This window comes from Chlamydotis macqueenii, chromosome 2 (assembly GCF_036417535.1).
Source record: "Chlamydotis macqueenii isolate bChlMac1 chromosome 2, bChlMac1.mat, whole genome shotgun sequence".
NCBI lineage: Eukaryota > Metazoa > Chordata > Aves > Otidiformes > Otididae > Chlamydotis > Chlamydotis macqueenii.
In genome coordinates, this window is record NC_141557.1 from 69,745,618 (window position 1) to 69,759,474 (window position 13,857).

The 13,857-nt window shown below is 43.1% G+C and overlaps 1 protein-coding gene across 1 annotated transcript in view; it reads left to right on the forward strand.

The window, feature by feature from the left end:
• The window catches only part of ADTRP (androgen dependent TFPI regulating protein), a 33,633-nt gene extending 27,114 nt beyond the window's left edge, over positions 1 to 6,519 (forward strand). The window contains exon 6 of the mRNA XM_010128945.2: positions 5,544 to 6,519. Coding sequence (XP_010127247.2) covers positions 5,544 to 5,587 — 44 coding nt within the window. The 3' untranslated portion in view covers positions 5,588 to 6,519. The remainder of the gene's footprint in view (positions 1 to 5,543) is intronic.
• Positions 6,520 to 13,857: the final 7,338 nt, after the last annotated feature.

Below are 13,857 nucleotides of genomic sequence, written 5' to 3' on the forward strand. Positions count from 1 at the left end.
GTCTTCATATGAGATCTGATAGCTAATACATCTAGGTATCAGATTTTTTCATCGCTGAGTACATATTAGTAATTTCAGGCTTAGAGTATGCCTGATGCATAAGTTGGAGATAATCAGAACAAAAATAATTTGTTTTCCAAGGTGTTAATTGATTGGACAAAAGGTTGTGCCAAGCAGAGACCAAATTAAATGCAAAAATTAGATGCATTTTGAACAGCTGACTAAATATACTCAGTTAAGAGATGTTAATTTAAGACATTTCAAAAGAGACTGGGGCAAGCACCCAACTTTCCTTTCTGTGCACGCAGAAAGGCTGAAAAGCACCCCTAGTTGTAACCTGAATGTAACCTCAGAGAATATATATAAACATGGTATACACGATATCTTCCATTGATATCTGGTGTGCTCTTGCAATCCATGGAGGCCCCCTCTATGTGGTGAGTCTGCCTCTCCACACATACTTCATATTTTTCAAAGGAGCCACAAAATCACAGCCTTAATAATTACATGGTGTTTTCATCCGTATGCAGGATGCTCCCCCTGAGTTACAGTTCCCCACACTTGGGCAAACTCTTACTGTTTCACATGCATCCTCAGCTCTTCACCTCCAGGACCAGCAGCATTCCCTGGATTTGCTGTACACCGATAAAAGAAGCTGCAAGCTGCACCCCGATAGCTGGCCACTCTGCAGTGTCTGAGGCTGCAGTTGGGCTTTGGTGGCAATAACTTCTAAATAAGCTCCTGCCCACCGCCTCCCATTCCTCCCTGCTCACCACACACACCTGTTTCTTGCAAGCAGGGGTCATTTTCAACTTGGATAATTTTCTCTGATCCCTTTCCCAGCTGCATCCACCCAAGAGAAGGGTAGGACTTCCTTAAGCTGGTATTGATAACAAGGTCCCAACAAGCGCTGAAACACAGCCAGAGGGAAGCCGTTCAAAATTACAGTGTGCCAGAGTCTTAAGATATTCCTGACTGAGACAAATCTTTGGCTCAGTATCGCCAGAGTAAAAACAGCTGTGCACCGAATGAAGATGTGACTCCAACATACCTTTCTTCTTGCAGCAAAAATTACTCCACATACTTTTTTTTTCATCCTATCTTTTCCTGTCTCATCTTCCCATCACGATAAGGGAAACAATGCAGTAAAATAACTCTACAGAAAAAACCCACACACAGAGCAAAAGGAACTGTCGTGCCAAAGGACAGGTTTTCTCACCTCTCCTTACCCTCCACCCTGCCCACCTCCTCCCTCTCCCAAAAGAAAAGATATAGAATCATAGAATGGTTTGGGTTGGAAGGGATCTTCAAAGGTCATCTAGTCCAACCCCCCTGCAGGGGGGACATCTCCAATTAGATCAGGTTGCTCAGAGCCCCATCCAACCTGTCCTTGAATGTTTCCAGGGATGGGGCTTCCACCACCTCTCTGGGCAACCTGTGCCAATGTTCCACCACCCTCAGTGTAAAAATTTTTTTTCTAATATCTAATCTAAATCTATCTCCCCCTATTTTAAAACCGTTACCCCTAGTCCTATCGCAACAGGCCCTACTGAACTGCCTCTCCCCATCTTTCCTGTAGGCCCCTTTGAAGTACTGGAAGACCGCTATAAGTTCTCCACAGAGCTTCCTCTTCGCCAGGCTGAACAGCTCCAACTCTCAGCCTGTCCTCACAGGAAAGGTGCTCCAGCCCTCTGATCATCTTTGTGGCCCTCCTCTGGACCCTCTCCAACTGGTCCATGTCCTTCTTATGTTGGGGGCTCCAGAACTGGACACAGTACTCCAGGTGGGGTCTCACCAGGGCAGAGTGGAGGGGGAGAATCACCTCCCACGACCTGCTGGCCATGCTCCTCTTGATGCAGCCCAGGACGTGGAAAGACACTTCTGCCCTCCTTTTTGCTGCCTGCTTTGTCCCCTGAAGTCATAGTTTGAGTTAGAGTAATGCAATAGGTTCCTACAGGCGCATCTGGAAACACCTTCTTCAATAACACCTGTAGCCACCAAGGAATTAGATCTGATTCTGGTGGCATCTGCCAGGGCTTTGCCCCAAAGAGAAAGGCTCCAGAGCAGCCACTTCTTTTCCTTTCCTTCCCTTCCCACTTGAAGGAGGAAAGCTAGCTGAGTCTGGGCCCAGAGAAGTTTGGTTTATTTGAAGATGCAAGAATTGATTTAACAAATAGCTTCTTGTGAGTGACAAGCCTGGCTTCCTTCTGGACTTATATCCTGTGGCGGACTATAGGCTGCAAATGAACTTGTCCCACGGCACACCGCGGGCTCTCTTCTGTGTTCCTTTATAGCTTCAGTCCACTATCACTTTTCCTAAAACCAGCTGTGTAAATATTTACTCTTTTTCAACCCTAAAGGTGTATTTAGCTCCAACTTACTTCAGATTCCAGGGATGGCAGTTCTCAGCTTACAGCAAGTAATTTTTCAAGCTATCTTCTGTGCTTGACCAAAAAGATGCAGTATCATTTCTGAGAGCTGGAAAATCCAGGCTGTCCAATAATATAACCTTGTTTTTCCTTTTCAGAACAACCAAAAGATGCCAGACCCTAAATTTGTTTTATTATTTATAGACAAACCCTTTCATACAGTGTTGGAGGTTTTAAAAATGTATTATCTCTTACGTGCCTCTCCCTCCCCTTGCACAGTTGGATTGGTGGTAACTAAGGCAACCCAGCTGCACAGCCTGAGAGGCACAGAAAATAGTACCAGTAATGACTTCTTTTTGTTTTAAATCCCAGAGTTTCTAGAGAACTAGACAATGTTGAGCAATACAGAAACTCCAAAGAGGATAACTGGAAACAATGGGCTGATTCTTTTACTGCCATAAATTTACCTCAGACAAGAATTCGGCTGCAGAGTTCGAGTACCAAACATGAACTGTGTGATAGCTTCCCCTGTTCACGATGGGTAGAAAACACCATGTAGGCAACTGATTTAATGTTACTTTGACCAGTCAAACCAAAACCCTCAGAAATAAAGCAAAGCAGTTTTCCCTTGGGTTTTGCTCCTGGTGAGACAACCAGATCTGCAGGAGAAATTTGAATCAAAGTTCTTCACATCAGACAGAGCAACATTTCAGGTGAGGTCTCTTCTCTGGCAACAACATTTGAAAATGGAGCCAATGTGTTTGTCTTCCCTCTAACACCCTCCAAAACAGCAGCCATCAGCTGCTTTATTTCAATACTTTGAGCTGCAGGTGGGTAGGAGCTATAGCTAGCAACAGGTACCCACTCCACCAGTGATTTAAATGCCTGTTGAAGGACACTGGGCAAACCACTTGCAAGGTGTTACAGCCACAAGGCCTCTGCCAAGTCCAGAGAAATGCTCATCTCCAGGTGGTAGAGCTGTCCTTTGGGAGAAAAACAGGGCAGAAAGGGAGGCTGGCTGTCAGAGCAGACAGCAGCTCCAACAGGCCCTTGCCTGGATGCTCACTGTCTTCCAGAAGAGAAATCTTTGGTCAGCAGGTGGCTGAGGAACATGGAGGGGGGCAAAGCCAAAATTAAAGATATTGTAAAGCAAGGGATAATGCAGTACAACAAGAACAAGAGCCGTTGCTCTCAGGAAAAGAAAGAGGAAATTTACAGTGCAGTAACTTGCTTGTGCCCACAGCATGGATGAATTTGCTCCTCCAGATCTTCTGGGAGCTCTTGAATATCTTGTGAAGCCATTGCTGGAACATTTTCACCCAAGGCTGGGCTAAAGTTAGACAGCGATCATCTCTAACATATTTTTCCTCTTCTTTTTAAAGTACTTTTGCATGAAATGCATTTTCTACAAGCACATAACATGTTTTAGGAAATTATTGTTTTCCCTGGGTTTTATTTTTGTATTTACGAGCTCATGAAACCAAGCTCCCTAATACCCTGTGGTCAGCTATTGGGAAACCCAGCCTATGTGACAGCGCACGAACCTCTGCAATACAAAGCGATACTATAATGCGATCGAGTTCTTGATGCTCTCATTCTCCTGAGCAGCTGTTGAGATTGCAGAAACCCGAGTGGCAAATGAAGAGATACAAAGGACATCTCTGTGGGGTACGAAGTCATTCTACCATTGTACTGGTACAGGCTTATGAAAAGCAGTTTTTGTATGAATGTTAAAATGCTCACATTGTGCGAGTAATTATCGATCCATACACAGGTTCCATCCTTTGTTACTACAGCCTTCTTCTTCAGTGTCCAGGAGGGATTTTTGAACTGAACCTCCTTTCTAGAAGATACCTTCATTTGTTCTATCATGCCTTTGAGAACAAAGAATAGAAGTCCAGGGTACATCTACTTCCTTCAGTGAACAAATAATGTTTGCCTCTACAATTTCACTATATTGCCAGTGACTAATGGAACTCAAATTTAAGAGGATTTACAGCCTAGAGTTTGCAAACTAAATACAAATATTTACTTTTGTCTCATCCATTCATTCTAGTTGTGCCACAAACCTGTGATGGCATATTTATACCCTTCGTATTTGTCATTCCCCTGAGCTCCATATTACCCCTTGGGTATAAGAGTCGAGCTATTTAAAGGAAGCCTGCACCATCTGTCACATGCCCTACTCTTGCTGACAAGTTTATCTGATGTTCCACTGGAGGGAGACAGGATCGGAAGTTCTGGCAACCCAGGGCTTACAATTTCATCACTGGGGGCCAGATGGTAACAGGTGCTTGCTAATATGCTGTCCCTGGCCTAATAGGCTAGTCTTTTTCTGTGTGTGTGTGGGTTTTTTTCCCTCCTCTATCTTTAAAGTAATTATTTGGTCAGCACAAAATACTTACAGGATCATTTGGGAACGAAGAAATTCCAGGATTTTGTTTCTTAGCAGGTCAATTGCCAAATGTTGTGCAGGCTGGAGATAAATAAAATACAGCAGTTAGTGTTTCAGAGCCTCTGAGGTCTACGACAAGGAAAGCAGCTTTACAAGAGGGTTCCCTGTGGGTAAATGATCATCAACAGGGAAGAAAAGAGGCCGAGACAGTGCTTTAGACAAGGGTACCTTATTGGCACACTTGGTGCCCCACAGTAGTACATTCGGTCTCTAGCTGGTCCTTCAAAAAGCTGTGGGTCTTTGGTAGGTCCTGTGCTGTCCTGGCCAGCTGTGCAAGGATGTTCCAGATATCTTAGCTGCAGGGATTAACATCTGCTGCCTTTCCAGATAAACTTTATTTTTAAAGCTTTTAACGTATTCTTACATCAAGCTAGGTTTGTTTGGTGGAGGATATTTTTTTCCCTCTAGCAAAGCACCATTATTCTCAATGGACGTGGCCCATAGTAGATTTCAATTCATTCCTCAGTAGTTGAGTAATCCCTTACTTGCTGGGGATGTCCTGGGCTCATTCAACTTCTGTAGCACTTCAGCATGAGCAGCTGATCCAAGCCATGCATGCATAGTTTACTCCCACTCCTAGTCGGGTTCAGTTCCGCAGGGATGCTGGGAGGCTGGGGCCAGGTTCACATCCTCCTCCCAACTTGGTCTATGAGAGGACTTCTCTATTGTGCATTCTTCCCCCCCCCCCCAGTAATGCCTTCTCCTCTGCTTCCAAACAGGAGATTCAATAGTAATACTGGACTACAGGCGGAAAGGCAAGTGAATCCTACTCTTCAAGCCAAACAATCTCTCCATGAATGCTGAAGCCATGAAGTAGAGGAAAATAAATGCAGCTGTGATAAATCCTTTCTCCAATGCATTGCAGCTTCTGGTGAAGCCATTATGTCATCAGACATATGGAAAACTGGTGGAAAATATGAAGTGTTTGCCTCTTACATGATAACTCTGCAAGTGCTATGAATAAGAAAACTGTGTTCATCTGTTTACACAGATTTCTCATCTCTTGCACAATGTACATGAGTTTTAACCATGTGTCCATGGTTAAAACTCGTCACTGGTAAATGAACGCCCTCATGAGCTTGGCACCACTCTGTAAGAGACCTGTGAATGCAAGCCAGCCCTTGTTTGGATTGCCCTTCATCAAGTCTGGAAAAAATTAAGAGGAGGGATAATTTTAACAGTGCTGTGACTTCCAAGATAGCTAGATAACAAATTGGGCTAACAAGGACTGTAATTAGGAATGTCTGCTCAGAAAGTTCACCATGAAGCCAAGTTCTTCTAATGAGAAACTTTCTGGAATATTAATATGCATATCATCTCCACTCCATTTTAACAGGAAATCTGAACACAACGCTTTCTTCCTTTTTCTTGGTTTCAGTTAATCTTGCAGCAAAAGTAACCTAATTATACTGACTGTATGATTGCTTTGACAGAAAGCATGTTAATTTAAAGCACTGTTTAACATAAAGCTGCCTGCCATATAATTACACTCCATTCACATGTTTACTAATTTTGTTCAATATAGTTGATTTCTGTTATTAGCCTCAACATTTTGTTAACATCTAAAACACTGGAGATCTGCTTTGCAAACTCCAGTAAACAGGCAAAACCAACAGTAGCATAAGTGTTCCTTAATGGTCAATGCAAAAAAAAAAAGAAAGATCTCTGTTACTAGCCCTGCATTTAAATGCGGATTTGAAACTAGTTGCAGTATTTAAATGTCTAGCTCAATCTGCCAAAACCCCTAGCTTAGAGCTACTGTGCAGGCAGTTTACCGGGGTGTTATTTTCATCTTTCAAATGCTGCTGGAGCTTAGTGAAAACGAAACACATTGTAAGCTGCCTGTGAGCAATAAAAAAATAATGTGTATACATAAGATTGTTCTTCTTGCATGTTAAGCACCTGATAAAATTCCAGTCTGGGAAGTTGACATACTAGGGCTAGACTGTAAACTAAGTTAACTCATTGAAAGATGTGGGGCACATTCAATAATTTCCAGCTTATCTTGGTAACTCACTCCAGCTAACTTTGCAAGGGGAATGTAAGCAATTACAGACACACAGTACTCCCTCCTTTTTTTGTTGAAGCTAAAAGAGAACATAGAAAGAATTCAGCTGAAAGATGCTGGTCAAACAAAGTACTTCAGAGAGACAGAAGTAAAACCACAAAGGGAAGTAGGGAAGAGGATAAAGTTCAGGAGATACCCTGTACAGGTTTGTTGGGTATTTTTCTCTCTTTTAAAAAAAATATTTTATTTTGTACTGATAGTCCAGTGCAAAGAGTTTAAATATCAGAAACTCAAAGCAAAACCTGGGCCCTGATACAGAGGAGCAGTTCATTCCACGTCCAACCAGAGAAGCCAAACGGCAGATCTCGTCCTTGGCTCCTGCTCATGCTGAGATTACCTTTGGGACCTGGCATGGTGACTGTCCTGCTGGACTACAGGGGTTTGAGGAGAATGGGGGGTAGGGTTGGTGTTTTCTTTGAAAAGGGCTCAGAAGAGGCACTACTCTCAGTTACGTCCTGCGTGGAGGGGCTAGGTCCCAGTTATGTCCTTTGGGACTGGGATCAGGATCACCTGTCCCCAAAACGCAACTACTGGGGTCTCGAGTTTGCTTTGCTCCTTTCTCTGATGTACACAAAGCCCTGCGAGGAAGAAAGCCTACATCATTGATCACAAACCCACATTTTCCCTGTGATTTCAAAAAGGCTTTACTGAGGTACACTGAGTAAGGATCCGGCCTTTATGATGTTTACACTAGATTTCTCTTTCCAGTCTATTTCTCTCTCTCATTTTATTTTGAGTAAGTATGCAAAGTCAGTCAGAACTGTTTATTTATAGCTGTAGGTTTTCATGGCTGTATAAATTAGATGTTATTACTGAATGAGATGCCCGCCCACTCACCCAGTGCAGCTGTACAGGAATCCTTTCATGCTGCTCAACAGTACGCAGCCTCGATTGGGAGGAAAATGACATGCTCCCAGTCAGACGAAGGGACTGCTGCTTAAACCCTCGGGCAAAAAACCAGCAATTAATTTTCTCTGCAGTACGATGTGCAGCATGACAACTGCAATTACTTAATACTATTTAGACCTGCCACTTTTGTTTGGCAGAGAGAGAAAATGAAGGCTGAAAATCACCGCATAAAAAAACCCAAACTAGAACCTACCCCTGGACTTTGTTTTTACAAGATTAAGTGATTTTTTTTCTTTGGAAGGGGTGAGGAGGACAGTGACAGTCAGGGAAAGTAAAACTAAAATTGGTTGTTATTTGAGAGAGAGCACCATCAGAAAATAAGGACCTATCCCATACACAGAGAGAGCTATTTCCAGCAGAAACAGCTGGAAAGCAATATGCACCATGATGAGGAGCTTTCATCTTAGCTCATACCTTTGCAACAGTTTACTCCTGCAAAAAGCATAGGCAAGTGCTAATTTATTCCCTCCCCAATTTCCCACACAAATTTCTTGGTTGGGGCCTCTGCCAGAGCTTCAGGGTCACAATCTGACCTCAATAACATAACTTAGGATTGTTCCAAGCCTTCTGTGGAACTACTGAAGATTTACTTTGATGAATATGGGGCCAGGATCTGGCATGCAGAAAATATGCATTTACATTCTACCAAAGAATCTAAAATAGTTGCCCAGGGAGGCTAAAATTCAATTTGAGACCTTGTATTCACTTGGCAGTGCACATAATTAAATACTCTGTGCCACAAAATTAACCAGAGAGTCTCAGGGGTATTGGTAAGAGGAGGCTTAGAATCAACTATGAGAGCCAAACTAAAGCCCATTTCCCAGGCAAGTTGTTCAGTAAATATTGGGGAAAAAAAATATTGCATTCATATATGGGTTCATAATAATTTCTGTTAGCATTCAACCTTACTGATTATCTGGTTACCTCAGAGGAAAAGGTTATTGGCCGTGTAGATTTGTATGAATAACCGCAGTATCAAATTCTGCTCTTGAAACTGCTGCTGTTTACGGCAAAGAACTGTTTGTGATTAAATTAACCACTTGGAAAAAAAACCAGCAGAGAAAAAAACAAATACAATTACAACAGACCAGACCTCGTAACAAGTGGTCAAAAGCTTCAAAGTGAATTTTTTGCCTTTTTAAAGTCTCCAGACTGCAAGAAGTTCAATGTTTCTGAAAAGCAAACCAAATACTTAATGTGTTTGATGTCAATACACCTTAGGTTAGCTTCCAAGCATTGGTGTTTAAAACATGAGTTTGAGTAAAACCTCTAGGATGTGACTCAATAATAGTTCTGAGCTATAAAATTTAATAATTCTTGGTGTTTCAAATGTCACCTTCTATCAAACGCTCTCAAAACATTTAAGCAAACCTTCAAGTTCCTTTCCCCTTGAGAGGGTAATTTTCCTCACTAGCCTGAGAGCAGCACATGTATAAGAAAATAACACTTTTTTTCTACACCTGAGACAGAGCTACCTCCTTCGAGTACGCAGGACAATCTGGTTTCAATGTCACTAAGGACTACATTCCGCAAGAAGAAGAGACAGAAATCTACATCTACCAACATGTACCTGCTTTTTGGTTTTTTTTTAAATGTTCGTTCAAGTTTGTGGCGTGGAACCACCTAGCGACGATACCATAGCCAGCTGGCAGGTGAAAGACACCATTTGTCACTCAGTCTACTAAAAGTTTGTGTGCTACAACACCCTGCCACTTCTGCTTGTGTTGGGAAACACCCGTTCTTCCTTCTGCTGCTTTTCTTTCACCTCAGGACCAAAAGCTCTGACAGCAGCATCCCTTGACTCTGACACACCACACGGGTGCAGGGCATGGTACCTGCACGCAGGGAAAGAGTCCAGCTGTGATGAGGTCAGACCCCCATTTTACAAACTGAGTGTCACAGAGGTGACTCCCCAGCCTTAGAGGTGACCATTCCCATGGCAGAGGCAACGGGGTGGGCAGCACATCTCCTTGCCTCGCTGACAGAGCTCTCGCCCAGAGGCCTGCAAGGCCATAAATTACGTTTCCCTGCCTCGGCCAGAGGTGGGAACTCCCAAAATCATTCAGACAGTCTCAGCGCCTGAGACAGAGCCGGGGGGGGGGGGGGGGGCGGCGCGCTGTGGTTACATGACAGCGATGTGCATGGTGGCACAGCTGCGGCAGGCTTCGGTGTGCCAAAGCGGGAAACGAAGAAGAGCAGCTCCACGCTTAAGCATTTTTTTCTGTCAGACTTTGAGATGCTGACATAAAGGAGGACAAATTTGTGAGCGTCCCTTCGAAAGAGAAGAAACACGCTTCAGAGTGGGGGCATTGCCACCACCGGCTCTCACGCCCCCGAAAAATAGCCCAAAATTCAGCCCTTTCGTTCCATCAACATTTTGACTCTTAATTTTTTTTTTTTTTTTTTTTTTCTCTCCCAGAGGACGGGGCTGGGGGGGGAGGCAGAGGGCGGCCCCTGCCGCGCGGCTCCCGAGGCACCACGGCGCCACCTGGTGGCGAACTCCCGAGCTGCTCGGCCGTCCCTAAGCGCCAAGGGGTGGGGGGGCTGTGTCTCATCACGGTCTCATCACTCCCCCCTCCTCCACTTTGCAGGCCGTTGCAGTTTTACACGCAGCTGTGGAAAAGCCGCAATTGTGGGTTATTACAACACTGCCTCCGATGTTCAGGGATGCTGCACCTGAGGGTCGCTTCCACATTATCAGCAGTGATGATGAATATTTCATTAGAAGACACGCACCCTGAACTTGCCACAGATGCGTTAGCATTTACTCAGCAAGCACCAGTGGAGACTTATGGCACAGACATTATTTCACTCGCACATCTGCGAGTCGAAACCAGCCCTAGCCCAAAAGAAAATCCCCACTCTGTCCCGCTGTGTCATCTCACAACTAACCAACACGGCGTTAAGCCAAAATCACAAGAATAAACAGCAAGTTGGTCATTTTGGTCAACATATGTAATGATCACGTGCAAGAGGAAATAAACAAAAATTGATTGAACACATTAGTTTTATCCATGGTCTCAGGTTTGGGGATATTTCCCTCCCTCCTATTTTTATTTAAAAAAAAAACCAAAAAAACCAGCAGCAAAAAAAACCCAAAACCCAGCTATTGCCAAGTAGTTTTGACCTTGAATCACACATGCCTTAAAATGGATCACAATGTTTTGAAGAACAACCCCCAGGCTCTAAAGCGTTACATCGCTAAAGCAGCCTCCTTGTTGCTAGCTGCCAAACAATCGCCATTGTTCCTGGAGGATCTAGCCAAAAATAATAAGATGTGCAACTGCCTTCCCACTGTTGTCTTTGTAAAAATACTTAAAATTTCCAGAGATGACTTTATGGATGATGTACAGCACAAATAAACCCAAAAGGAGCAGAACAACTTGAAAAGCATGTAGAAACACTGCAAGTGGGTGGAGTAGGAATAAGAAAGTGGTAGGGGATGCTAAAGGAAAAAAAAACCATTACGAGGAATAGTTCATAATAAAAGATAGCAAAGTGTTTAAGTCAAGCAGCTGGTTTTATTTTGTTGGGAAGGTGAAAACAAAACAAATATTTGACTACTCTGTGCACTCATCTCTAAGACTTTTGTATTATTCTTGAGCAGCGTAGTTGCGTGCTTGCACCTTAAATGGTGCTTTTATGCGGCTCTGATTTTAGAAAGAAAATGAGTTGGAAAGAGGGAAAAAGATACAGAAGGATGAAGTAGTTTTCTCTTTTAGCTTTTTTCCCCTCTTTCTTCAACTTTTACTACATCTTTGCCACTGTTGGTTCTCAAGACACAAACATCAGCTTGAATGACTATTTGTGAGGGAACGTAAAATGGCTACCCTTCCTGGTTGGGGAAAAAACATTGTTTCAAGATGAAATATATGGAAATCCTAGGCATCACAGACACACAGCTAAATATACATAACCTATGGCTTATGGGTGGTCTGTACTGAATTCAAAACTTTGCAGAAAAGCATAGAGGGGAAAAAAAAAAAAAAAAAAAAAAAAAGAGGGAGTTGTTCCAGAGTACCTCCTTAGTTACTGAATTTATTTCCTACCTGTAGTTCAAAAAACACCAGTGAAGGATCAGCTTAGCTTTTCTGCTGTCAATCGTCTAGGTAACAGCAGAGGCATCTTGGTCAACCACTGGAACTTCATATTGCTATTTTCTGTGCGTACATTTTCTTATATATAATAAATATCATTCATCCTCCGTCAGTAATACATGTATCTTATGGATAAAAAAAGCCCTGAAAGAAAAGGCAAATCCCCATGCACACTGTACATTGTGTGAAAGTTTGACTTCCACATTTCCACTTCTAGTCATCAGTCTTAGTCACCCCAAGTCTCAGTTCTAGATCCTGATACAAGTTTAGAGCTGAACTTTGATTGAAGTCCTGAATCAAAGGTGTAGGAACATCAAAATGGGCTAAGAAAAAAAAAAATCCCCCTCAACTATTTCAGATGAAAGCTAATTTTTTTTTTTTTTTAAATTCCAGTTTGAAATTCTGGCAAATACTGGAGCTTGTGTTTCCATGTAATGCTATCCAATTACAACATACTTACTAATCACAGAATATTTATTGCTGACAAAATGCTGCAAATGTCTGCTGTAATGGGCCCCTGTTTAGGCATTAATGGCTATTTGATAAATGATCTGCAGTGTTAGGAGGTCACAGATGAACAGTAGAAAAAGACTGGGGGGAAAAGAGGAAAAAAAAATACCCAAGCCCCAAGTGGCCAGCAAGACCAGACCGTGGGAGAGACTCGGTTTTGCTCTCTCTTTAGATATAACTGTCCCGAATAAGGGAGAAAACCACCACCAATGTCAAGCACAGGCTGCCTGTGCCATCCAGATGCATCCCCCAAGCCCTCTCCCTGGTGGGAGGTCTATATGCTCATCGTAAAAGTATATTCTACTGAACATACAGCTGCAGCAACTTCTTCCTCTGGGGAGCAGACATCTACACATCTAGAGAGAAACAAGCACGTGGGTCCGAGTCTGACCATCCGAGTCAATGCGGTGCTGAAGGTAAGGAAAGGAAAATGACCTGGAGGAAATGGTGTGAGACATCATTCCATGAGTGCGCTGTTGTCATCAGCTGCAAAAAAAAAAAAAAAAAGAAAAACAAAAAAAAAAAAAACAAAAACACCACAAACAAACAAAAAACAAACAAAAAAAACCCCACGCAGCAAAACAGTCACAAAGGAAAAGAGGTTGATCTGGTCATTACACTGACAGAAAAAAAGCATTTCCTTTTAGCGATGGTGGTGCTTTTTAGGACTTTCTGGTTTGTTTTGCTTAGTTACTGGGGTTGGAGTTTCCCAATTATCAGAGCACTCACAAAGCACGCCTACATTCTGTCTGCATGTGAGAGCAGTCTTGTATTCCCTGATGAGAAAGACATTTTTAAGAGATTGATAAGACGGAATTTTCCCATACAGTTGCTATCAGGCAATTGGAGCACTGCATGGCATGTTAGAAATGAAAAAATGTGCTTACACTCCTAACTTGGATGAGCCCTCCAGCTCCTCCTCCTCCTTGTCTCAGGGTCAGAGCCAGATAGAGAAACATCTCCCAGGCTACGGCACTGGCACTGCTGTAGCGAATGCCAGACGTGGCCTCGTGCCCTCGGTTTGGTCCGTTTGCACACCTACCTTAACTGATGGGGAGTTTCAACGAAGCAGAAAAAAAACAGTAGCTGAAGGAATGAAAAATAAACCAGTCAGTAACAAGCTCGCAAAACCTCTGCACTTTATCTTATTTGTGTATTGCCTCATATGCTTTGAGGAGCAATCAGTAAAGCATGAAACTGAAAATGTCTGAGGCCCAGGCTTGTAACACAAAGTATGTTCTCACTGGGGCTTGTATGGGAGGGTTTTCCTGTGGGAAAGAAGCAGGGGGCAAAGGGGAATTCACCGCTTGCTACCATACCATCCCATGAAACACCTAAAAATCCCAAAGGGTTAAAGAGGAGATTTAGGTTTGGGCAAGCAGAGCGGTCATAGAATAATTTCATAGGTAACGGAAGAGTTCCTGCCATTTAGCTCTGTTTGCAGTGAGC